Genomic DNA, 27335 nt, shown 5'->3' with positions numbered 1-27335 from the left:
GCTCTGTGCTCTCTGCAGCCAGTACTAGGTATTATACGAACACTGCTGTGCTCTCTGCAGCCAGTGCTGGGCGTTATACTAACACTGCTGTTCTCTCTGCTCTCTGCAGCCAGTGATAGGCATTATACTAACACTGCTGTGCTCTCTACAGCCAGTGCTAGGCGTTATACCTACACTGCTGTGCTCTCTGCAGCCAGTACAAGGTATTATACGAACACTGCTGTGCTCTCTGCAGCCAGTGCTAGGCGTTATACTAACACTGCTGTGCTCTCTGCTCTCTGCAGCCAGTGATAGGCATTATACTAACACTGCTGTGCTCTGTGCTCTATGCAGCTAGTGCTAGGTATTATACTAACACTGCTGTGCTCTCTGCAGCCAGTGCTAGGTATTATACTAACACTGCTGTGCTCTCTGCAGCCAGTGCTAGGTATTATTCTAACACTGCTGTGCTCTCTGCAGCCAGTGCTAGGCGTTATACTAACACTGCTGTGCTCTGTGCAGCCAGTGCTAGGTATTATACGAACACTGCTGTGCTCTCTGCAGCCAGTGCTAGGCGTTATACTAACACTGCTGTGCTCTGTGCTCTCTGCAGCTAGTGCTAGGTATTATACTAACACTGCTGTGCTCTCTACAGCCAGTGCTAGGCGTTATACCTACACTGCTGTGCTCTGTGCTCTCTGCAGCCAGTACAAGGTATTATACGAACACTGCTGTGCTCTCTGCAGCCAGTGCTAGGCGTTATACTAACACTGCTGTTTTCTCTGCTCTCTGCAGTCAGTGATAGGCATTGTACTAACACTGCTGTGCTCTGTGCTCTATGCAGCTAGTGCTAGGTATTATACTAACACTGCTGTGCTCTCTGCAGCCAGTGCTAGGTATTATACTAACACTGCTGTGCTCTCTGCAGCCAGTGCTAGGCGTTATACCTACACTGCTGTGCTCTGTGCTCTGTGCAGCCAGTGCTAGGTATTATACGAACACTGCTGTGCTCTCTGCAGCCAGTGCTAGGCATTATACTAACACTGCTGTGCTCTCTGCTCTCTGCAGCCAGTGATAGGCATTATACTAACACTGCTGTGCTCTCTGCAGCCAGTGCTAGGCGTTATACTAACACTGCTGTGCTCTCTGCTCTCTGCAGCCAGTGATAGGCATTATACTAACACTGCTGTGCTCTGTGCTCTCTGCAGCTAGTGCTAGGTATTATACTAACACTGCTGTGCTCTGTGCTCTCTGCAGCCAGTACTAGGGATTATACTAACACTGCTGTGCTCTGTGCTCTCTGCAGCTAGTGCTAGGTATTATACTAACACTGCTGTGCTCTCTACAGCCAGTGCTAGGCGTTATACCTACACTGCTGTGCTCTGTGCTCTCTGCAGCCAGTACAAGGTATTATACGAACACTGCTGTGCTCTCTGCAGCCAGTGCTAGGCATTATACTAACACTGCTGTTTTCTCTGCTCTCTGCAGCCAGTGATAGGCATTATACTAACACTGCTGTGCTCTGTGCTCTATGCAGCTAGTGCTAGGTATTATACTAACACTGCTGTGCTCTCTGCTCTCTGCAGCCAGTGCTAGGCGTTATACTAACACTGCTGTGCTCTGTGCTCTCGGCAGCCAGTGCTAGGTATTATACGAACACTGCTGTGCTCTCTGCAGCCAGTGCTAGGCATTATACTAACACTGCTGTGCTCTCTGCTCTCTGCAGCCAGTGATAGGCATTATACTAACACTGCTGTGCTCTCTGCAGCCAGTGCTAGGCGTTATACTAACACTGCTGTGCTCTCTGCTCTCTGCAGCCAGTGATAGGCGTTATACTAACACTGCTGTGCTCTGTGCTCTGTGCAGCCAGTGCTAGGCATTATACTAACACTGCTGTGCTCTCTGCTCTCTGCAGCCAGTGATAGGCATTATACTAACACTGCTGTGCTCTCTGCAGCCAGTGCTAGGCGTTATACTAACACTGCTGTGCTCTCTGCTCTCTGCAGCCAGTGATAGGCATTATACTAACACTGCTGTGCTCTGTGCTCTATGCAGCTAGTGCTAGGTATTATACTAACACTGCTGTGCTCTCTACAGCCAGTGCTAGGCGTTATACCTACACTGCTGTGCTCTGTGCTCTGTGCAGCCAGTGCTAGGTATTATACGAACACTGCTGTGCTCTCTGCAGCCAGTGATAGGCATTATACTAACACTGCTGTGCTCTCTGCAGCCAGTGCTAGGCGTTATACTAACACTGCTGTGCTCTCTGCTCTCTGCAGCCAGTGATAGGCATTATACTAACACTGCTGTGCTCTGTGCTCTCTGCAGCTAGTGCTAGGTATTATACTAACACTGCTGTGCTCTGTGCTCTCTGCAGCCAGTACTAGGGATTATACTAACACTGCTGTGCTCTGTGCTCTCTGCAGCTAGTGCTAGGTATTATACTAACACTGCTGTGCTCTCTACAGCCAGTGCTAGGCGTTATACCTACACTGCTGTGCTCTGTGCTCTCTGCAGCCAGTACAAGGTATTATACGAACACTGCTGTGCTCTCTGCAGCCAGTGCTAGGCGTTATACTAACACTGCTGTTTTCTCTGCTCTCTGCAGCCAGTGATAGGCATTATACTAACACTGCTGTGCTCTGTGCTCTATGCAGCTAGTGCTAGGTATTATACTAACACTGCTGTGCTCTCTACAGCCAGTGCTAGGCGTTATACCTACACTGCTGTGCTCTGTGCTCTCGGCAGCCAGTGCTAGGTATTATACGAACACTGCTGTGCTCTCTGCAGCCAGTGCTAGGCATTATACTAACACTGCTGTGCTCTCTGCTCTCTGCAGCCAGTGATAGGCATTATACTAACACTGCTGTGCTCTCTGCAGCCAGTGCTAGGCGTTATACTAACACTGCTGTGCTCTCTGCTCTCTGCAGCCAGTGATAGGCATTATACTAACACTGCTGTGCTCTGTGTCTCTGCAGCTAGTGCTAGGTATTATACTAACACTGCTGTGCTCTCTGCAGCCAGTGCTAGGCGTTATACTAACACTGCTGTGCACTGTGCTCTCTGCAGCCAGTACTAGGCATTATACTAACACTGCTGTGCTCTCTGCTCTCTGCAGCCAGTGATAGGCATTATACTAACACTGCTGTGCTCTCTGCTGCCAGTTCTAGGCGTTATACTAACACTGCTGTGCTCTGTGCTCTCTGCAGCCAGTGCTAGGTATTATACAAACACTGCTGTGCTCTCTTCAGCCAGTGCTAGGCATTATACTAACACTGCTGTGCTCTCTGCAGCCAGTGATAGGCATTATACTAACACTGCTGTGCTCTGTGCTCTCTGCAGCTAGTGCTAGGTATTATACTAACACTGCTGTGCTCTCTGCAGCCAGTGCTAGGCGTTATACTAACACTGCTGTGCACTGTGCTCTCTGCAGCCAGTACTAGGCATTATACTAACACTGCTGTGCTCTCTGCTCTCTGCAGCCAGTGATAGGCATTATACTAACACTGCTGTGCTCTCTGCTGCCAGTTCTAGGCGTTATACTAACACTGCTGTGCTCTGTGCTCTCTGCAGCCAGTGCTAGGTATTATACAAACACTGCTGTGCTCTCTGCAGCCAGTGCTAGGCATTATACTAACACTGCTGTGCTCTCTGCTCTCTGCAGCCAGTGATAGGCATTATACTAACACTGCTGTGCTCTGTGCTCTCTGCAGCTAGTGCTAGGTATTATACTAACACTGCTGTGCTCTGTGCAGCCAGTGCTAGGTATTATACGAACACTGCTGTGCTCTCTGCAGCCAGTGCTAGGCGTTATACTAACACTGCTGTGCTCTCTGCAGCCAGTGCTAGGCGTTATACTAACACTGCTGTGCTCTCTGCAGCCAGTGCTAGGTATTATACGAACACTGCTGTGCTCTCTGCAGCCAGTTCTAAGCGTTATACTAACACTGCTGTGCACTGTGCTCTCTGCAGCCAGTACTAGGGATTATACTAACACTGCTGTGCTCTCTGCAGCCAGTGCTAGGGGTTATACTAACACTGCTGTGCTCTGTGCTCTCTGCAGCCAGTGCTAGGTATTATACGAACACTGCTGTGCTCTCTGCTCTCTGCAGCCAGTGATAGGCATTATACTAACACTGCTGTGCTCTGTGCTCTCTGCAGCCAGTACTAGGGATTATACTAACACTGCTGTGCTCTGTGCTCTCTGCAGCCAGTGCTAGGTCCTCCCTGTATGTATTGGGGGTGAGGGGTACTTCTTGTATGTATTGGGGGGTCTTCCCTGTATGTATTGGGGGGTCTTCCCTGTATGTATTGGGGGGGGGGGGGGGGGTGTTCCCTGTATGTATTGGGGGGGGGGGGGGGGGTGTTCCCTGTATGTATTGGGGGGTCTTCCCTGTATGTATTGGGGGGGGGTCTTCCCTGTATGTATTGGGGGGGGGTCTTCCCTGTATGTATTGGGGGGGGGGGGGGTCTTCCCTGTATGTATTGGGGGGGGGGGGTCCTCCCTGTATGTATGTATGTATTGGGGGGTCTTCCCTGTATGTATGGAGGGTGAGGGCTACTTCCTGTATGTATTGGGGGGTGGAGTCCTCCCTGTATGTATGGAGGGTGAGGGCTACTTCCTGTATGTTTTGGGGGGTCCTCCCTGTATGTATGGAGGGTGAGGGCTACTTCCTGTATGTTTTGGGGGGTCTTCCCTGTATGTATGGAGGGTGAGGGCTACTTCCTGTATGTATTGGGGGGTCTTCCCTGTATATATGGAGGGTGAGGGCTACTTCCTGTATGTTTTGGGGGGTCTTCCCTGTATGTATGGAGGGTGAGGGCTACTTCCTGTATGTTTTGGGGGGTCTTCCCTGTATGTATGGAGGGTGAGGGCTACTTCCTGTATGTATTGGGGGGTGGTCCTCCCTATATGTATGGAGGGTGAGGGCTACTTCCTGTATGTATTGGGGGGGTCCTCCCTGTATGTATTGGGGGGGTCCTCCCTGTATGTATTGGGGGGGGGGGTCCTCCCTGTATGTATTGGGGGGGGGGGGTCCTCCCTGTATGTATTGGGGGGGGGTCCTCCCTGTATGTATTGGGGGGGGGGGGGTCCTCCCTGTATGTATGGGGGGGGGGGGGGGATCCTCCCTGTATGTATGGAGGGTGAGGGCTACTTCCTGTATGTTTTGGGGGGTCCTCCCTGTATGTATGGAGGGTGAGGGCTACTTCCTGTATGTTTTGGGGGGTCCTCCCTGTATGTATGGAGGGTGAGGGCTACTTCCTGTATGTATTGGGGGGGTGGGTCTTCCCTGTATGTATGGAGGGTGAGGGCTACTTCCTGTATGTATTGGGGGGGGGGGGGGGTCCTCCCTGTATGTATGGAGGGTGAGGGCTACTTCCTGTATGTATTGGGGGGGGGGGTCCTCCCTGTATGTATGGAGGGTGAGGGCTACTTCCTGTATGTATTGGGGGGGGGGGGGGGGGTCCTCCCTGTATGTATGGAGGGTGAGGGCTACTTCCTGTATGTTTTGGGGGGTCTTCCCTGTATGTATGGAGGGTGAGGGCTACTTCCTGTATGTTTTGGGGGGTCTTCCCTGTATGTATGGAGGGTGAGGGCTACTTCCTGTATGTATTGGGGGGTGGTCCTCCCTATATGTATGGAGGGTGAGGGCTACTTCCTGTATGTATTGGGGGGGTCCTCCCTGTATGTATTGGGGGGGTCCTCCCTGTATGTATTGGGGGGGGGGTCCTCCCTGTATGTATTGGGGGGGGGGGGTCCTCCCTGTATGTATTGGGGGGGGGGTCCTCCCTGTATGTATTGGGGGGGGGGGGTCCTCCCTGTATGTATGGGGGGGGGGGGGGGATCCTCCCTGTATGTATGGAGGGTGAGGGCTACTTCCTGTATGTTTTGGGGGGTCCTCCCTGTATGTATGGAGGGTGAGGGCTACTTCCTGTATGTTTTGGGGGGTCCTCCCTGTATGTATGGAGGGTGAGGGCTACTTCCTGTATGTATTGGGGGGGTGGGTCTTCCCTGTATGTATGGAGGGTGAGGGCTACTTCCTGTATGTATTGGGGGGGGGGGGGTCCTCCCTGTATGTATGGAGGGTGAGGGCTACTTCCTGTATGTATTGGGGGGGGGGGGGGGGTCCTCCCTGTATGTATGGAGGGTGAGGGCTACTTCCTGTATGTATTGGGGGGGGGGGGTCCTCCCTGTATGTATGGAGGGTGAGGGCTACTTCCTGTATGTTTTGGGGGGTCTTCCCTGTATGTATGGAGGGTGAGGGCTACTTCCTGTATGTTTTGGGGGGTCTTCCCTGTATGTATGGAGGGTGAGGGCTACTTCCTGTATGTTTTGGGGGGTCTTCCCTGTATGTATGGAGGGTGAGGGCTACTTCCTGTATGTATTGGGGGGGTCCTCCCTGTATGTATTGGGGGGGGGGGGGGTCCTCCCTGTATGTATGGAGGGTGAGGGCTACTTCCTGTATGTTTTGGGGGGTCTTCCCTGTATGTATGGAGGGTGAGGGCTACTTCCTGTATGTTTTGGGGGGTCTTCCCTGTATGTATGGAGGGTGAGGGCTACTTCCTGTATGTTTTGGGGGGTCTTCCCTGTATGTATGGAGGGTGAGGGCTACTTCCTGTATGTTTTGGGGGGTCTTCCCTGTATATATGGAGGGTGAGGGCTACTTCCTGTATGTATTGGGGGGTGGTCCTCCCTGCATTTGGCAGTGCCCCCCAGTAACCTCTATCAGACAGGTAGCAGAGTTAGTGTTTGGTGCGCTCTGTGCTGGGGCGGCTGACACCAGAGAATACAGCGGGGGATGTGCAGAACATTCTAGAGCTCCGTATCCATAACACGGGGCGGGTGAATCCACCGGGACACTCGCTATGGGAACCAGGACCCGGATCTGCGCTGTTCTGTGCTGGACCCTCCCCCGTGTGTGTGGGATCCCCCTTTATTCTGTCTCCTGAGGACCCCCATCCCGTGCTGTCACCCCCTCATCACCCTCCCCTCCCCCACTCGCTCCTGATCTGATACTTTGTGTCCCTCGCTCCATTACTTCTCATGTTACATTGGTTCCTTTGCTTTCTACACACCCTGCATGGCTCATACATTTACATCACCACCACCTCCTGTGCTGGGAAAGCTGGGTCTAGGGTGAGAGGATGACGCAGATTATTGCAGGTTGTGCTTCTGACAGTGACTACTCCCATCATTCCTCTGCTCCTGGGTGTCCTCATTTCTGTTTACTCACTTCCCATCCCTGTCCTTCCCTCAGACCTCAGCCGTCCCCACCCAGCTTTTCCTTCCAGCTCGTCTTCCAGGGTCATGGTTGTGCCAAAAACTCAGGACTGATCTAATGGGACCACATCCACAGCGTCCCCTCCCCCTCCTGTACATCCCCTGAAGGGGCTCTGGACTCTGGGGACTTGTTATCTGTCATCTGGTTTTAGGAAAGCTGGGTGACTAGCATTAGGTGTGTTATCATTTGGTCTTAGGAAAGCTGGGTGACTATAATCAGGGAATATGTGATCCTGAGTGGCACATAATAGGGGGCTCTTCACATTATCCAGGGGCTTGAAGTGAATGTTTTCTGGATTGTTAAAAGTTGTGTCTGTTCTTGGGAAAGCTGGGTGAATTAAAGGGAAATGAACCTCCGTGTTCCTAAGAACAGATAAACTGGGGAAATGTGAAGTTGGTATATTTGCAGTGACAAGTCCCGGGAAAGCTGGATTTTTAAAGGGGGAGGTACCTTGTCGTTTAGTTTTTTGGGCGTAAAGAGAATGATCCCCCCCTCCCCCCACCCCGGACTCCACAAGGTGATGAGAGTTGTGTCTGTTCTCTGGAAAGCTGAGTGAGAAACCAATATGGGCAAGTATTATAGCTTCTAAAAGCCCAGCTTTCCCAGGAACAGATATCCCTGATCTGTCTGTTATTACATAACTAGGAAGATTTGCCATTCTGGTACCTGGGAAAGCTGAACTTTTAGCCAGTTGATTTTGTTGCTGATTTTGCTTGAGAGGGGGGGGGCTTCAGAAATGAAAGGGTTACATCCATCCTTGATTATTGTCCTCGCATGATCCTGGGAAAGCTGGGTGGCCAGGTCTGCAGGTCTCTGGTGGTTTGAGTCATAGTGAGAATAAGAAGTGGCTGCAGCGATGGCCCCGGGGGGAGGGGCAGGGGAACTTGTGTCGTCATGGAAACTGATTGTATTTAGGAGAAGTTCCGATCATTTCCCTCAATTTGATTTTTGCTTCTTTTTTTTTTTTTGCAGGAATTTATCAAAAAAATATCAGACAAAGAAAAACTCCAAAGAAGAGGAAGAGTCCAAGTGAGTGTCTGGTGGGGGGGAGGGATGGGGGGGTCTGGCCCCGCCCCCTGGGTCCGTGACCTGGGGGTCCGGTTGTAGCATACATCCACTACACAGACTGGACACCCCCTCTTAAAGGGGCATCTTGTGATACGTTGGCCCCCAGTCTTGATTTGTAATCCGCTCCTATATACATCATGCAGAGTTATGTATCTCCATGGTTACAGACTACATGTAAACTCTTTGTAGTCTGACCCCACCCACTCTCCTAGAAAATCTAAAGCTACTGGACAGATGAGTAAATCTTTGCTCACCCTTTCATGAGGGCCGGGATGAGAGGGGTGAGGTGTAGGGGCGGCCCAGCACTTGGGGAGTTACTGACGCCTCGTGTCCCCCCCCCCCCCCCCCACAGGTACACGTCATGCAAAGCCTTCCAGACCACGCTGAACGAGACCAACGACTACGCCGGGCAGCACGAGGTCATCTCCGAGAACATGACCTCCATGATCATGGCCGAGCTGACGCGCGTCGTGCAGGAGCTCAAGCAGGAGAGGAAAGCGGTGAGTAGCGAGCGGTCACATGACCACACACACCGCCTCTGATTGGCCGCTTACAGCACAGTCTGCAGCTCCCCAAAATCCTCACCCAATGTGTCCAGGCCGCAAACCTCTCACAGCCTGGAATCTGTGACATTGTTTCTAGACAATTCTCTGTGAGCTGAACTCCTGAGCACTTGCTACATTGTATCAGAGTCCACAGAGCACTGGCCGGACTGGATGCAATTGTAACAAACTCTCAGCTGTGAGAAGTATAAGGTCGATCTGGAGTTTCAGCTGCAACCATTGCCCCATTCACGGACAGCAAGCAGAGAGAATGATGAGGTCTACAGGTTCCTCGGAGATGTGGTAGTACTACAACCCTCAGCATGTGGAAGGAATGGCGGCTCTTCGCTCCACAAGATGTTTTCCTAGTAGGGGGGGAGGGGCGGCCGTGCATCGCCCAGTGAAGCGTCTCAGTGTGCCAGCCTGGAGGGCGACACGCGCAGCAAATCAGGTCAGAGCCCGCAGGGCGCCCGCTCCGCCTGCACCCGGGTAATCTGCTCAGAGATGTAGCAGAGCCGAGCGCGGGGCTACAGGACGCCTAACCCTTTACTGCCCACAGCCAGGAGCAGTGACCAGGATGCGCCTGACAATGCTGAGAGGTCGTTACACTGTATCAGGCCACACAATCTGAGCCCCTTACATGCATCACAGCGAGCTGTCAGCACAGTCCTAAACACAGCGATGTCTCTTTACTTACATGGGACTGCTGAAGCCCTTACATATGCAGCACAGTGAGAGCGTTCAGGCTGGTCCTATACAGATTGATATATTTACATGGGACTGCTGGAGTCCTTACATATGCACCACAGTGAGAGCACTCAGGCTGGTCCTATACAGAGTGTTAGATTTACATGGGACTGCTGGAGCCCTTACATATGCACCACAGTGCGAGCGCTCAGGCTGGTCCTATACAGAGTGATATAATTACATGGGACTGCTGGAGCCCTTACATATGCACCACAGTGCGAGCGCTCAGGCTGGTCCTATACAGAGTGATATAATTACATGGGACTGCTGGAGCCCCTTACATATGCACTACAGTGAGGGCGCTCAGGCTGGTCCTATACAGAGTGATATAATTACATGGGACTGCTGGAGCCCCTTACATATGCACTACAGTGAGGGTGTTCAGGCTGGCCACATAAAGAGTGATGTATTTACATGGGACTGCCGGAGCTCCTCACATGCAGCCCAGTGTTGGCAGGTGTCTTCCTCATCCTCTATAGAGTAGTAGCTTTTGTCTGTGAAATGCTGCCCCCCCCCCCCATCTGTATCCGCTTCTCTCTTGCCTTGTTAACCCCTGCATTGCTACTGCTGGGGCTGAGTGGTGGCTGCAGATGGTCGCAGCCTTCGGCAGGCCACTCCATCAGTGGGGGTCATACAAGGCCATTCATGTCAGCAGCACATAACGGACCCCGCCGCTGCCTGTGAGAGGCTGCCCCCGCCAGGTGTATAACGCATAGTACTGAGCGCTCAGAGCACAGCAGGGTGAGACTCCTTCCGGCCCCTGAGGATTTCTTAGAATACCTGCTGGGGTTTCCTGTGCTTCTTACCGTCATATCCTGTCGTCTTTAGACCTGCTATCCCAAAATCCCCTGCCCTGCCTGAGCCTCCTGGTCCATGAATGAAATGCCAGAGGTTTAGTGAAGACTGACACACAGACCAGTAGGAGAACGGAGCTGGACATTGTATCTCTCCTTTGAATTTCAGATTAGTTTGCCCTTCCAGCGTCCTGGAAAAGCTGGGTTGCCCTATATACATATACACAGACATGAATGATGTGCAGGGTCTTGGGAAAGCTGGGTTGCCCTATATACATATGCACAGACATGGAGGATGTGCAGGGTCTTGGGAAAGCTGGATTGCCCTATATACATATGCACAGACATGGAGGATGTGCAGGGTCTTGGGAAAGCTGGATTGCCCTATATACGTATGCACAGACAGGGAGGATGTGCAGGGTCTTGGGAAAGCTGGGTTGCCCTATATACGTATGCACAGACATGAATGATGTGCAGGGTCTTGGGAAAGCTGGGTTGCCCTATATACGTATGCACAGACATGGAGGATGTGCAGGGTCTTGGGAAAGCTGGGTTGCCCTATATACGTATGCACAGACATGAATGATGTGCAGGGTCTTGGGAAAGCTGGGTTGCCCTATATACGTATGCACAGACATGGAGGATGTGCAGGGTCTTGGGAAAGTTGGGTTGCCCTATATACGTATGCACAGACATGGAGGATGTGCAGGGTCTTGGGAAAGCTGGGTTGCCCTATATACGTATGCACAGACATGGAGGATGTGCAGGGTCTTGGGAAAGCTGGGTTGCCCTATATACGTATGCACAGACATGGAGGATGTGCAGGGTCTTGGGAAAGCTGGGTTGCCCTATATACGTATGCACAGACATGGAGGGTTTTGTGCTGTGGTTTTGCTTCTGTTGTGTGTCTCACACATGATATTATCTGCTTACACTTTGATGCGATGATGTGACTGATCTTCAGCTTCAGTATCTCTGCTTGCTGTAAAATCTGAAAACCTGGTTTGTTACAATTTTAAGAAATTTCAAAATTGAACAGTTTGGACTCCTGACGATTGCTACAATGTATCAGCCCGATATATTCTGTAACAAAGCACTGCTGCCTGGACTGGAGACAATGTAACAAAGCTGCAGCTGTGCTGGGTGTGATAGTCTGTAGTGTTATTATGTAAAAGTCCCCAGGAGTGCTGGGTGTGATATTCTGCAGTGTTATCATGTAATGGTCCCCAGGAGTGCTGGGTGTGATAGTCTGCAGTGTTATCATGTGACGGTCCCCAGGAGTGCTGGGTGTGATATTCTGCAGTGTTATCATGTAATGGTCCCCAGGAGTGCTGGGTGTGATAGTCTGCAGTGTTATCATGTGTCGGTCCCCAGGAGTGCTGGGTGTGATAGTCTGCAGTGTTATTGTGTGACTGTCCCCAGGAGTGCTGGGTGTGATATTCTGCAGTGTTATCATGTGTCGGTCCCCAGGAGTGCTGGGTGTGATAGCCTGCAGTGTTATTATGTGACTGTCCCCAGGAGTGCTGGGTGTGATAGTCTGCAGTGTTATCATGTGTCGGTCCCCAGGAGTGCTGGGTGTGATATTCTGCAGTGTTATCATGTGTCGGTCCCCAGGAGTGCTGGGTGTGATAGCCTGCAGTGTTATTGTGTGACTGTCCCCAGGAGTGCTGGGTGTGATAGTCTGCAGTGTTATCATGTAATGGTCCCCAGGAGTGCTGGGTGTGATATTCTGCAGTGTTATCATGTAATGGTCCCCAGGAGTGCTGGGTGTGATAGTCTGCAGTGTTATCATGTGACGGTCCCCAGGAGTGCTGGGTGTGATATTCTGCAGTGTTATCATGTAATGGTCCCCAGGAGTGCTGGGTGTGATAGTCTGCAGTGTTATCATGTGACGGTCCCCAGGAGTGCTGGGTGTGGTATTCTGCAGTGTTATCATGTGTCGGTCCCCAGGAGTGCTGGGTGTGATAGTCTGCAGTGTTATCATGTGTCGGTCCCCAGGAGTGCTGGGTGTGATAGCCTGCAGTGTTATTATGTGACTGTCCCCAGGAGTGCTGGGTGTGATAGTCTGCAGTGTTATCATGTGTCGGTCCCCAGGAGTGCTGGGTGTGATAGTCTGCAGTGTTATCATGTAATGGTCCCCAGGAGTGCTGGGTGTGATAGTCTGCAGTGTTATCATGTGACGGTCCCCAGGAGTGCTGGGTGTGATATTCTGCAGTGTTATCATGTAATGGTCCCCAGGAGTGCTGGGTGTGATAGTCTGCAGTGTTATCATGTGTCGGTCCCCAGGAGTGCTGGGTGTGATAGTCTGCAGTGTTATTATGTGACTGTCCCCAGGAGTGCTGGGTGTGATATTCTGCAGTGTTATCATGTGTCGGTCCCCAGGAGTGCTGGGTGTGATAGCCTGCAGTGTTATTATGTGACTGTCCCCAGGAGTGCTGGGTGTGATAGTCTGCAGTGTTATCATGTGTCGGTCCCCAGGAGTGCTGGGTGTGATAGTCTGCAGTGTTATCATGTGTCGGTCCCCAGGAGTGCTGGGTGTGATAGCCTGCAGTGTTATTGTGTGACTGTCCCCAGGAGTGCTGGGTGTGATAGTCTGCAGTGTTATCATGTAATGGTCCCCAGGAGTGCTGGGTGTGATATTCTGCAGTGTTATCATGTGACGGTCCCCAGGAGTGCTGGGTGTGATATTCTGCAGTGTTATCATGTAATGGTCCCCAGGAGTGCTGGGTGTGATAGTCTGCAGTGTTATCATGTGACGGTCCCCAGGAGTGCTGGGTGTGATATTCTGCAGTGTTATCATGTGTCGGTCCCCAGGAGTGCTGGGTGTGATAGTCTGCAGTGTTATCATGTGTCGGTCCCCAGGAGTGCTGGGTGTGATAGTCTGCAGTGTTATTATGTGACTGTCCCCAGGAGTGCTGGGTGTGATAGTCTGCAGTGTTATCATGTGTCGGTCCCCAGGAGTGCTGGGTGTGATAGCCTGCAGTGTTATTATGTGACTGTCCCCAGGAGTGCTGGGTGTGATAGTCTGCAGTGTTATCATGTGTCGGTCCCCAGGAGTGCTGGGTGTGATAGCCTGCAGTGTTATTGTGTGACTGTCCCCAGGAGTGCTGGGTGTGATAGTCTGCAGTGTTATCATGTAATGGTCCCCAGGAGTGCTGGGTGTGATAGTCTGCAGTGTTATTGTGTGACTGTCCCCAGGAGTGCTGGGTGTGATAGTCTGCAGTGTTATCATGTGTCGGTCCCCAGGAGTGCTGGGTGTGATATTCTGCAGTGTTATTATGTGACTGTCCCCAGGAGTGCTGGGTGTGATAGTCTGCAGTGTTATCATGTGTCGGTCCCCAGGAGTGCTGGGTGTGATAGTCTGCAGTGTTATCATGTGTCGGTCCCCAGGAGTGCTGGGTGTGATAGCCTGCAGTGTTATTGTGTGACTGTCCCCAGGAGTGCTGGGTGTGATAGTCTGCAGTGTTATCATGTAATGGTCCCCAGGAGTGCTGGGTGTGATATTCTGCAGTGTTATCATGTAATGGTCCCCAGGAGTGCTGGGTGTGATAGTCTGCAGTGTTATCATGTGACGGTCCCCAGGAGTGCTGGGTGTGATATTCTGCAGTGTTATCGTGTGACTGTCCCCAGGAGTGCTGGGTGTGATATTCTGCAGTGTTATTATGTGACTGTCCCCAGGAGTGCTGGGTGTGATAGTCTGCAGTGTTATCATGTGTCGGTCCCCAGGAGTGCTGGGTGTGATAGTCTGCAGTGTTATCATGTGTCGGTCCCCAGGAGTGCTGGGTGTGATAGCCTGCAGTGTTATTGTGTGACTGTCCCCAGGAGTGCTGGGTGTGATAGTCTGCAGTGTTATCATGTAATGGTCCCCAGGAGTGCTGGGTGTGATATTCTGCAGTGTTATCATGTAATGGTCCCCAGGAGTGCTGGGTGTGATAGTCTGCAGTGTTATCATGTGACGGTCCCCAGGAGTGCTGGGTGTGATATTCTGCAGTGTTATCATGTAATGGTCCCCAGGAGTGCTGGGTGTGATAGTCTGCAGTGTTATCATGTGACGGTCCCCAGGAGTGCTGGGTGTGATATTCTGCAGTGTTATCATGTGTCGGTCCCCAGGAGTGCTGGGTGTGATAGCCTGCAGTGTTATCATGTGTCGGTCCCCAGGAGTGCTGGGTGTGATAGTCTGCAGTGTTATTATGTGACTGTCCCCAGGAGTGCTGGGTGTGATAGTCTGCAGTGTTATCATGTGTCGGTCCCCAGGAGTGCTGGGTGTGATAGTCTGCAGTGTTATCATGTGTCGGTCCCCAGGAGTGCTGGGTGTGATAGCCTGCAGTGTTATTGTGTGACTGTCCCCAGGAGTGCTGGGTGTGATAGTCTGCAGTGTTATCATGTAATGGTCCCCAGGAGTGCTGGGTGTGATATTCTGCAGTGTTATCATGTAATGGTCCCCAGGAGTGCTGGGTGTGATAGTCTGCAGTGTTATCATGTGACGGTCCCCAGGAGTGCTGGGTGTGATATTCTGCAGTGTTATCGTGTGACTGTCCCCAGGAGTGCTGGGTGTGATATTCTGCAGTGTTATTATGTGACTGTCCCCAGGAGTGCTGGGTGTGATAGTCTGCAGTGTTATCATGTGTCGGTCCCCAGGAGTGCTGGGTGTGATAGTCTGCAGTGTTATCATGTGTCGGTCCCCAGGAGTGCTGGGTATGATAGCCTGCAGTGTTATTGTGTGACTGTCCCCAGGAGTGCTGGGTGTGATAGTCTGCAGTGTTATCATGTAATGGTCCCCAGGAGTGCTGGGTGTGATATTCTGCAGTGTTATCATGTAATGGTCCCCAGGAGTGCTGGGTGTGATAGTCTGCAGTGTTATCATGTGACGGTCCCCAGGAGTGCTGGGTGTGATATTCTGCAGTGTTATCATGTAATGGTCCCCAGGAGTGCTGGGTGTGATAGTCTGCAGTGTTATCATGTGACGGTCCCCAGGAGTGCTGGGTGTGATATTCTGCAGTGTTATCATGTGTCGGTCCCCAGGAGTGCTGGGTGTGATAGCCTGCAGTGTTATCATGTGTCGGTCCCCAGGAGTGCTGGGTGTGATAGTCTGCAGTGTTATTATGTGACTGTCCCCAGGAGTGCTGGGTGTGATAGTCTGCAGTGTTATTATGTGTCGGTCCCCAGGAGTGCTGGGTGTGATAGCCTGCAGTGTTATTATGTGACTGTCCCCAGGAGTGCTGGGTGTGATAGTCTGCAGTGTTATCATGTGTCGGTCCCCAGGAGTGCTGGGTGTGATAGTCTGCAGTGTTATTATGTGACTGTCCCCAGGAGTGCTGGGTGTGATAGTCTGCAGTGTTATTATGTGACTGTCCCCAGGAGTGCTGGGTGTGATAGTCTGCAGTGTTATTATGTGACTGTCCCCAGGAGTGCTGGGTGTGATAGTCTGCAGTGTTATTATGTGACTGTCCCCAGGAGTGCTGGGTGTGATAGTCTGCAGTGTTATTATGTGACTGTCCCCAGGAGTGCTGGGTGTGATAGTCTGCAGTGTTATTATGTGACTGTCCCCAGGAGTGCTGGGTGTGATAGTCTGCAGTGTTATCATGTAATGGTCCCCAGGAGTGCTGGGTGTGATAGTCTGCAGTGTTATCATGTAATGGTCCCCAGGAGTGCTGGGTGTGATAGTCTGCAGTGTTATCATGTAATGGTCCCCAGGAGTGCTGGGTGTGATAGTCTGCAGTGTTATCATGTAATGGTCCCCAGGAGTGCTGGGTGTGATAGTCTGCAGTGTTATCATGTAATGGTCCCCAGGAGTGCTGGGTGTGATAGCCTGCAGTGTTATCATGTGTCGGTCCCCAGGAGTGCTGGGTGTGATAGTCTGCAGTGTTATTATGTCATGGATTGGTTGGGGGGTCTCTGAGCCCTGCAGGGGTTGGGTTCCCCTTTAGATGCCTCTGGGTGTCAGGATGAGAGCGCCCCCTCCCCCCGGCCAGAGGAAGTGACAGCGGCCGGGCAGCTGCAGGAAATCGATCAGAAGAGATGAGAGATGTGAGCGCTGCTGCTGCGCCGCCTCTTTTTTATACTCCTCTTCTGGTTTGGACATCCGAAGCGGCAATGTGTGCATGCACCCTAAAGGAGAACTCTGCAGCACCCAGCGGCGGGCACCCCCAGCCCTGACCCTGACCTCTGCAGCACCCAGCGGCGAGCACCCCCAGCCCTGACCCTGACCTCTGCAGCACCCAGCGGCGGGCACCCCCAGCCCTGACCTCTGCAGCACCCAGCGGCGGGCACCCCCAGCCCTGACCCTGCCCTCTGCAGCACCCAGCGGCGGGCACCCCCAGCCCTGACCCTGCCCTCTGCAGCACCCAGCGGCGAGCACCCCCAGCCCTGCCCTCTGCAGCACCCAGCGGCGGGCACCCCCAGCCCTGACCCTGACCTCTGCAGCACCCAGCGGCGAGCACCCCCAGCCCTGACCCTGACCTCTGCAGCACCCAGCGGCGGGCACCCCCAGCCCTGACCTCTGCAGCACCCAGCGGCGGGCACCCCCAGCCCTGACCCTGCCCTCTGCAGCACCCAGCGGCGGGCACCCCCAGCCCTGACCCTGCCCTCTGCAGCACCCAGCGGCGAGCACCCCCAGCCCTGCCCTCTGCAGCACCCAGCGGCGGGCACCCCAGCCCTGACCCTGCCCTTTGCAGCACCCAGCGGCGGGCACCCCCAGCCCTGACCCTGCCCTCTGCAGCACCCAGCGGCGAGCACCCCCAGCCCTGACCTCTGCAGCACCCAGCGGCGAGCACCCCCAGCCCTGACCTCTGCAGCACCCAGCGGCGAGCACCCCCAGCCCTGACCTCTGCAGCACCCAGCGGCGAGCACCCCCAGCCCTGACCTCTGCAGCACCCAGCGGCGAGCACCCCCAGCCCTGACCTCTGCAGCACCCAGCGGCGAGCACCCCCAGCCCTGACCTCTGCAGCACCCAGCGGCGAGCACCCCCAGCCCTGACCTCTGCAGCACCCAGCGGCGAGCACCCCCAGCCCTGACCCTGACCTCTGCAGCACCCAGCGGCGGGCACCCCCAGCCCTGACCATGACCTCTGCAGCACCCAGCGGCGAGCACCTCCAGCCCGGACCTCTGCAGCACCCAGCGGCGAGCACCTCCAGCCCGGACCTCTGCAGCACCCAGCGGCGAGCACCCCCAGCCCTGACACTGCCCTCTGCAGACCCTCTGCCCATACTGACTGTCACCAGTCCAACACAACCCAGCTTTCCAGAGACCCTGAATAGCTCATCTACATAACATACTGTCCCTGTGTCAGTCTATATAGTTGTCTGGGGTTGTATTCATGAAGCAGGGTGCTCTGGATGAGCAGCTCCCTCGGTCTATCCGGGTTAGGATTGTCACCCACAGCTCGGTTATTTTTGGCCCCATGTGATTAGATGTGCGGCCGCCATGAGAGTGGGAAGTGACGACCTGCAGGAGGGTCCGGGGGGCTTCCTCCATGTAACACGAGACGCGGCCCCTGACACGACCAAAATGGACCCTGAAATACTAGAGGAGGCGCCGACCCGGGTATTCCAGACCAAGGAGCCGGAGATCAAAGGAAGAGTATGCTGTGCGCTGCCCCCTACATGGTGGTGCGGGTATCATCCCTTAAAGGGGCAGTCATGGTATCCAATCTATTACTCTCTGTTATCAGCCACTACACCCCAGGGAGAGGAGACTGTACAGGGGGGATACAATCTATTACTCTCTGTTATCAGCCATTACATCCCGGGGAGAGGAGACTGTACAGGGGGATACAATCTATTACTCTCTGTTATCAGCCATTACATCCCGGGGAGAGGAGACTGTACAGGGGGGGGGATACAATCTATTACTCTCTGTTATCAGCCATTACATCCCGGGGAGAGGAGACTGTACAGGGGGATACAATCTATTACTCTCTGTTATCAGCCATTACATCCCGGGGAGAGGAGACTGTACAGGGGGATACAATCTATTACTCTCTGTTATCAGCCATTACACCCCGGGGAGAGGAGACTGTACAGGGGTGGGATACAATCTATTACTCTCTGTTATCAGCCATTACACCCCGGGGAGAGGAGACTGTACAGGGGGGGATACAATCTATTACTCTCTGTTATCAGCCATTACATCCCGGGGGGAGGAGACTGTACAGGGGGGGATACAATATATTACTCTCTGTTATCAGCCATTACTCCCCGGGGAGAGGAGACTGTACAGGGGGGATACAATCTATTACTCTCTGTTATCAGCCATTACATCCCGGGGAGAGGAGACTGTACAGGGGGATACAATCTATTACTCTCTGTTATCAGCCATTACACCCCGGGGAGAGGAGACTGTACAGGGGGGATACAATCTATTACTCTCTGTTATCAGCCATTACATCCCGGGGAGAGGAGACTGTACAGGGGGATACAATCTATTACTCTCTGTTATCAGCCACTACATCCCGGGGAGAGGAGACTGTACAGGGGGGGATACAATCTATTACTCTCTGTTATCAGCCATTACATCCCGGGGAGAGGAGACTGTACAGGGGGGGGGGATACATTCTATTACTCTCTGTTATCAGCCATTACATCCCGGGGAGAGGAGACTGTACAGGGGGGATACAATCTATTACTCTCTGTTATCAGCCATTACACCCCGGGGAGAGGAGACTGTACAGGGGGGATACAATCTATTACTCTCTGTTATCAGCCATTACATCCCGGGGAGAGGAGACTGTACAGGGGGGATACAATCTATTACTCTCTGTTATCAGCCATTACATCCCGGGGAGAGGAGACTGTACAGGGGGGGGATACAATCTATTACTCTCTGTTATCAGCCATTACACCCCGGGGAGAGGAGACTGTACAGGGGGGGATATAATCTATTACTCTCTGTTATCAGCCATTACACCCCGGGGAGAGGAGACTGTACAGAGGGATACAATCTATTACTCTCTGTTATCAGCCATTACACCCCGGGGAGAGGAGACTGTACAGGGGGGATACAATCTATTACTCTCTGTTATCAGCCATTACACCCCGGGGAGAGGAGACTGTACAGGGGGGGATATAATCTATTACTCTCTGTTATCAGCCATTACACCCCGGGAAGAGGAGACTGTACAGGGGGGATACAATCTATTACTCTCTGTTATCAGCCATTACACCCCGGGGAGAGGAGACTGTACAGGGGGGGATACAATCTATTACTCTCTGTTATCAGCCATTACACCCCGGGGAGAGGAGACTGTACAGGGGGGATACAATCTATTACTCTCTATTATCAGCCATTGCATCCCGGGGAGAGGAGACTGTACAGGGGGGATACAATCTATTACTCTCTATTATCAGCCATTACATCCCGGGGAGAGGAGACTGTACAGGGGGGATACAATCTATTACTCTCTGTTATCAGCCATTACATCCCGGGGAGAGGAGACTGTACAGGGGGATACAATCTATTACTCTCTGTTATCAGCCATTACACCCCGGGGAGAGGAGACTGTACAGGGGGGGATACAATCTATTACTCTGTTATCAGCCATTACACCCCGGGGAGAGGAGACTGTACAGGGGGGGATATAATCTATTACTCTCTGTTATCAGCCATTACACCCCGGGGAGAGGAGACTGTACAGAGGGATACAATCTATTACTCTCTGTTATCAGCCATTACATCCCGGGGAGAGGAGACTGTACAATCTATTACTCTCTGTTATCAGCCATTACACCCCGGGGAGAGGAGACTGTACAGGGGGATACAATCTATTACTCTCTGTTATCAGCCATTACACCCCGGGGAGAGGAGACTGTATAGGGGATACAATCTATTACTCTCTGTTATCAGCCATTACATCCCGGGGAGAGGAGACTGTACAGGGGGATACAATCTATTACTCTCTGTTATCAGCCATTACATCCCGGGGAGAGCAGACTGTACAGGGGGATACAATCTATTACTCTCTGTTATCAGCCATTACATCCCGGGGAGAGGAGACTGTACAGGGGGGGGGATACAATCTATTACTCTCTGTTATCAGCCATTACATCCCGGGGAGAGGAGACTGTACAGGGGGGGGGGATACAATCTATTACTCTCTGTTATCAGCCATTACACCCCGGGGAGAGGAGACTGTACAGGGGGGATACAATCTATTACTCTCTGTTATCAGCCATTACATCCCGGGGAGAGGAGACTGTACAGGGGGGGGATACAATCTATTACTCTCTGTTATCAGCCATTACATCCCGGGGAGAGGAGACTGTACAGGGGGGGATACAATCTATTACTCTCTGTTATCAGCCATTACATCCCGGGGAGAGGAGACTGTACAGGGGGGGATACAATCTATTACTCTCTGTTATCAGCCATTACATCCCGGGGAGAGGAGACTGTACAGGGGGATACAATCTATTACTCTCTGTTATCAGCCATTACATCCCGGGGAGAGGAGACTGTACAGGGGGATACAATCTATTACTCTCTGTTATCAGCCATTACACCCCGGGGAGAGGAGACTGTACAGGGGGGATACAATCTATTACTCTCTGTTATCAGCCATTACACCCCGGGGAGAGGAGACTGTACAGGGGGGGGGGGGATACAATCTATTACTCTCTGTTATCAGCCATTACATCCCGGGGAGAGGAGACTGTACAGGGGGGATACAATCTATTACTCTCTGTTATCAGCCATTACACCCCGGGGAGAGGAGACTGTACAGGGGGATACAATCTATTACTCTCTGTTATCAGCCATTACACCCCGGGGAGAGGAGACTGTACAGGGGGGATACAATCTATTACTCTCTGTTATCAGCCATTACATCCCGGGGAGAGGAGACTGTACAGGGGGGGGGATACAATCTATTACTCTCTGTTATCAGCCATTACACCCCATGCTGCGGGGCCCCTCGGGCCCTGTGTGATCTGCAGCTGCTGCACTTTTCTTGTTCTTTTGTTCAGTTATGATATGACAGATGTTTGTCTCCTTGCAGCCATTGCTTTCCCATAATCCTGTGTCTACCTCTACCAAACCTGTACAGGATCAGATATCTGGGCCCTCACACCCAGAGCTGTTACATCATTCCTCATACTCCACTCACACCCAGAGCTGTTACATCATTCCTCATACTCCACTCACACCCAGAGCTGCGACATCACTTCTCATACTCCGCTCACACCCAGAGCTGTGACATCATTCCTCATACTCCACTCACACCCAGAGCTGTTACATCATTCCTCATACTCCACTCACACCCAGAGCTGTTACATCATTTCTCATACTCCACTCACACCCAGAGCTGTGACATTATTTCTCATACTCCACTCACACCCAGAGCTGTTACCTCATTCCTCATACTCCACTCACACCCAGAGCTGTTACCTCATTTCTCATACTCCACTCACACCCAGAGCTGTTACATCATTCCTCATACTCCGCTCACACCCAGAGCTGTCACATCATTCCTCATACTCCGCTCACACCCAGAGCTGTTACCTCATTCCTCATACTCCACTCACAACCAGAGCTGTGACATCATTCCTCATACTCCACTCACACCCAGAGCTGTTACCTCATTCCTCATACTCCACTCACAACCAGAGCTGTGACATCATTCCTCATACTCCACTCACACCCAGAGCTGTTACATCATTCCTCATACTCCACTCACACCCAGAGCTGTTACATCATTCCTCATACTCCACTCACACCCAGAGCTGTTACATCATTTCTCATACTCCACTCACACCCAGAGCTGCGACATCACTTCTCATACTCCGCTCACACCCAGAGCTGTTACATCATTCCTCATACTCCGCTCACACCCAGAGCTGTTACATCATTTCTCATACTCCACTCACACCCAAAGCTGTGACATCATTCCTCATACTCCACTCACACCCAGAGCTGTGACATCACTTCTCATACTCCACTCACACCCAGAGCTGTTACATCATTTCTCATACTCCTCTCACACCCAGAGCTGTGACATCATTCCTCATACTCCACTCACACCCAGAGCTGTGACATCATTCCTCATACTCCGCTCACACACAGATCTGTGACATCATTCCTCATACTCCGCTCACACCCAAAGCTGTTACATCATTCCTCATACTCCGCTCACACCCAGAGCTGTGACATCATTCCTCATACTCCACTCACACCCAGAGCTGCGACATCACTTCTCATACTCCGCTCACACCCAGAGCTGCGACATCACTTCTCATACTCCTATCACACCTAGAGCTGTGACATCATTCCTCATACTCCACTCACACCCAGAGCTGCGACATCACTTCTCATACTCCGCTCACACCCAGAGCTGCGACATCACTTCTCATACTCCTATCACACCTAGAGCTGTATACACAATCCTTCATACATTATCTGCTACATAACCACATATTCTCCACTCACACCCAAAGCTGAATCTACACATCCTAAACTCTAGTCACATCTAAAGCTGCATTCTGCATTTCTTGTCAGGTTTCGGTGTCTGTTGCGGTGCATTATTCTGCATGTACCATTATACACTGTACCAGAACCTCTGCTGCTAAACTTTTGGGGCAGTAATTTCCGGCCGCCATCTAGAGGTTTTCCTCGGGGTTGTTTTTTTTTGTCCTGGTGGTCGGGGTGTAATTACAGGGAGGCAGCAGCTGTGGTGACCCCCGGAGCAGCGCTCCTCTGCTCAGGCAATACTATCAATGCTGATCCGACTGTCCTGCGGACCCCTCCAATAGATTGTGTGCACCTGGGTGATATCTTGCAACAAACCCTCAGCTGTGAGAAGTCCCTATTGTTGTGTGCATATATAGAGAGCAGGGAGAGCGCTGCCCCCACCTGCTACGTGTGGCTGTACCGCTGCCAGATCCGAGCCGCACTGCCTTTTATGGAGCCCGTTCTCCTACAGCCGAGGTTCTTACTGAGCCCAATGCGTCCGGGGAGCAGCGAGCCGAGATATGTATCCTGGCCTGCTACATGCTATAGGGGCGGTCACTCAATGATGCTAATGCAGTATTGTACATTGGAGATTTGCCATTCAGGAATCTGGAAAGCTGGGTTACTGTATGGAGCATGGTCAGAAGCTACAACTGTACACAATGTATCTCCTCATCCCTCATGTGCCAGTATATAGGACAGCACCAAGTCCTTCCTCATATCATCAGCTCCACTGCACACAACTCTGAAGCTAGAGAATAGTGAGTGCAGCTCTGGAGTATAATACAGGATGTAACTCAGGATCAGTACAGGATAAGTAATGTCATGTATGTACACAGTGACTGCACCAGCAGCAGAATAGTGAGTGCAGCGCTGGGGTATAATACAGGATGTAACTCAGGATCAGTACAGGATAAGTAATGTCATGTATGTACACAGTGACTGCACCAGCAGCAGAATAGTGAGTGCAGCTTTGGAGTATAATACAGGATGTAACTCAGGATCAGTACAGGATAAGTAATGTCATGTATGTACAGTGACTGCACCAGCAGCAGAATAGTGAGCGCAGCTCTGGGGTATAATACAGGATGTAACTCAGGATCAGTACAGGATAAGTAATGGCATGTGTGTACACAGTGACTGCACCAGCAGCAGAATAGTGAGTGCAGCTCTGGGGTATAATACAGGATGTAACTCAGGATCAGTACAGGATAAGTAATGTCATGTATGTACACAGTGACTGCACCAGCAGCAGAATAGTGAGTGCAGCTTTGGAGTATAATACAGGATGTAACTCAGGATCAGTACAGGATAAGTAATGTCATGTATGTACAGTGACTGCACCAGCAGCAGAATAGTGAGCGCAGCTCTGGGGTATAATACAGGATGTAACTCAGGATCAGTACAGGATAAGTAATGTCATGTATGTACACAGTGACTGCACCAGCAGCAGAATAGTGAGTGCAGCTCTGGGGTATAATACAGGATGTAACTCAGGATCAGTACAGGATAAGTAATGTCATGTATGTACACAGTGACTGCACCGGCAGCAGAATAGTGAGTGCAGCTCTGGAGTATAATACAGGATGTAACTCAGGATCAGTACAGGATAAGTAATGTCATGTATGTACACAGTGACTGCACCAGCAGCAGAATAGTGAGTGCAGCTCTGGGGTATAATACAGGATGTAACTCAGGATCAGTACAGGATAAGTAATGTCATGTATGTACACAGTGACTGCACCAGCAGCAGAATAGTGAGTGCAGCTCTGGGGTATAATACAGGATGTAACTCAGGATCAGTACAGGATAAGTAATGTCATGTATGTACACAGTGACTGCACCAGCAGCAGAATAGTAAATGCAGCTCTGGAGTATAATACAGGATGTAACTCAGGATCAGTACAGGATAAGTAATGTCATGTATGTACACAGTGACTGCACCAGCAGCAGAATAGTGAGTGCAGCTCTGGGGTATAATACAGGATGTAACTCAGGATCAGTACAGGATAAGTTATGTCATGTATGTACACAGTGACTGCACCAGCAGCAGAATAGTGAGTGCAGCTCTGGAGTATAATACAGGATGTAACTCAGGATCAGTACAGGATAAGTAATGTCATGTATGTACACAGTGACTGCACCAGCAGCAGAATAGTGAGGGCAGCTCTGGAGTATAATACAGGATGTAACTCAGGATCAGTACAGGATAAGTAATGTCATGTATGTACAGTGACTGCACCAGCAGCAGAATAGTGAGCGCAGCTCTGGGGTATAATACAGGATGTAACTCAGGATCAGTACAGGATAAGTAATGTCATGTATGTACACATTGACTGCACCAGCAGCAGAATAGTGAGTGCAGCTCTGGAGTAAAATACAGGATGTAACTCGGGATCAGTACAGGATAAGTAATGTCATGTATGTACACAGTGACTGCACCAGCAGCAGAATAGTGAGTGCAGCTCTGGGGTATAATACAGGATGTAACTCAGGATCAGTACAGGATAAGTAATGTCATGTATGTACACAGTGACTGCACCAGCAGCAGAATAGTGAGTGCAGCTCTGGAGTATAATACAGGATGTAACTCGGGATCAGTACAGGATAAGTAATGTCATGTATGTGCACAGTGACTGCACCAGCAGCAGAATAGTGAGTGCAGCTCTGGGGTATAATACAGGATGTAACTCAGGATCAGTACAGGATAAGTAATGTCATGTATGTACACAGTGACTGCACCAGCAGCAGAATAGTGAGTGCAGCTCTGGGGTATAATACAGGATGTAACTCAGGATCAGTACAGGATAAGTAATGTCATGTATGTACACAGTGACTGCACCAGCAGCAGAATAGTGAGTGCAGCTCTGGAGTATAATACAGGATGTAACTCAGGATCAGTACAGGATAAGTAATGGCATGTATGTACACAGTGACTGCACCAGCAGCAGAATAGTGAGTGCAGCTCTGGGGTATAATACAGGATGTAACTCAGGATCAGTACAGGATAAGTAATGTCATGTATGTACACAGTGACTGCACCAGCAGCAGAATAGTGAGTGCAGCTCTGGAGTATAATACAGGATGTAACTCGGGATCAGTACAGGATAAGTAATGTCATGTATGTACACAGTGACTGCACCAGCAGCAGAATAGTGAGTGCAGCTCTGGGGTATAATACAGGATGTAACTCAGGATCAGTACAGGATAAGTAATGTCATGTATGTACACAGTGACTGCACCAGCAGCAGAATAGTGAGTGCAGCTCTGGAGTATAATACAGGATGTAACTCAGGATCAGTACAGGATAAGTAATGTCATGTATGTACACAGTGACTGCACCAGCAGCAGAATAGTGAGCGCAGCTCTGGGGTATAATACAGGATGTAACTCAGGATCAGTACAGGATAAGTAATGCCATGTATGTACACAGTGGGGGTCATTTACTAAGGGCCCGAATCGCGTTTTCCCGACGTGTTACCCGAATATTTCCGATTTGCGCCGATTGTACCTGAATTGCCCCGGGATTGTGTCGCACGCGATCGGATTGTGGCGCATCGGCGCCGGCATGCGCGCGACGGAAATCGGGGGGCGTGGCCGAACGAAAACCCGACGTATTCGGAAAAACCGCCGCATTTAAAAACCGAAAAAGTGTCGCTTGGTGACCGCTTACCTTCACCTGGTCCGAGGTGGTGCATTCCGGCGCGTGGAGATGATTTTTAGCGCAGCAGCGCCACCTGGTGGACGGCGGAGGAACTGCCTTCATGAATCCCGGCCGGACCCGAATCCAGAGCAGAGAACGCGCCGCTGGATCGCGAATGGGCCGGGTAAGTAAATTTGCCCCAGTGACTGCACCAGCAGCAGAATAGTGAGTGCAGCTCTGGAGTATAATACAGGATGTAACTCAGGATCAGTACAGGATAAGTAATGTCTTGTATGTACACAGTGACTGCACCAGCAGCAGAATAGTGAGTGCAGCTCTGGAGTATAATACAGGATGTATCTCAGGATCAGTACAGGATAAGTAATGTCATGTATGTACACAGTGACTGCACCAGCAGCAGAATAGTGAGTGCAGCTCTGGGGTATAATACAGGATGTAACTCAGGATCAGTACAGGATAAGTAATGTCATGTATGTACACAGTGACTGCACCAGCAGCAGAATAGTGAGTGCAGCTCTGGAGTATAATACAGGATGTATCTCAGGATCAGTACAGGATAAGTAATGTCATGTATGTACACAGTGACTGCACCAGCAGCAGAATAGTGAGTGCAGCTATGGAGTATAATACAGGATGTAACTCAGGATCAGTACAGGATAAGTAATGTCATGTATGTACACAGTGACTGCACCAGCAGCAGAATAGTGAGTGCAGCTCTGGAGTATAATACAGGATGTAACTCAGGATCAGTACAGGATAAGTAATGTCATGTAAGTACACAGTGACTGCTCCAGCAGCAGAATAGTGAGTGCAGCTCTGG

General features: G+C 51.4%; 1 protein-coding gene across 17 annotated transcripts in view; it reads left to right on the top strand.

Moving 5' to 3' along the window:
- The window catches only part of FNBP1 (formin binding protein 1), a 109735-nt gene that overhangs the window by 26938 nt on the left and 55462 nt on the right, over positions 1–27335 (top strand). For all 17 annotated transcript variants that reach the window (XR_011849872.1, XR_011849868.1, XR_011849871.1 and 14 more), the window contains exons 3-4: positions 8235–8291; positions 8683–8830. Coding sequence is in view for 12 of the 17 variants with exons in the window: in XM_072125730.1 (XP_071981831.1) it covers positions 8235–8291; positions 8683–8830 (205 nt within the window). In the remaining 5 variants the exon portion in view is untranslated. The remainder of the gene's footprint in view (positions 1–8234; positions 8292–8682; positions 8831–27335) is intronic.

The sequence above is a fragment of the Engystomops pustulosus genome, chromosome 9, assembly GCF_040894005.1.
Source record: "Engystomops pustulosus chromosome 9, aEngPut4.maternal, whole genome shotgun sequence".
NCBI lineage: Eukaryota > Metazoa > Chordata > Amphibia > Anura > Leptodactylidae > Engystomops > Engystomops pustulosus.
This window is presented reverse-complemented; position numbering and strand designations above follow the sequence as displayed.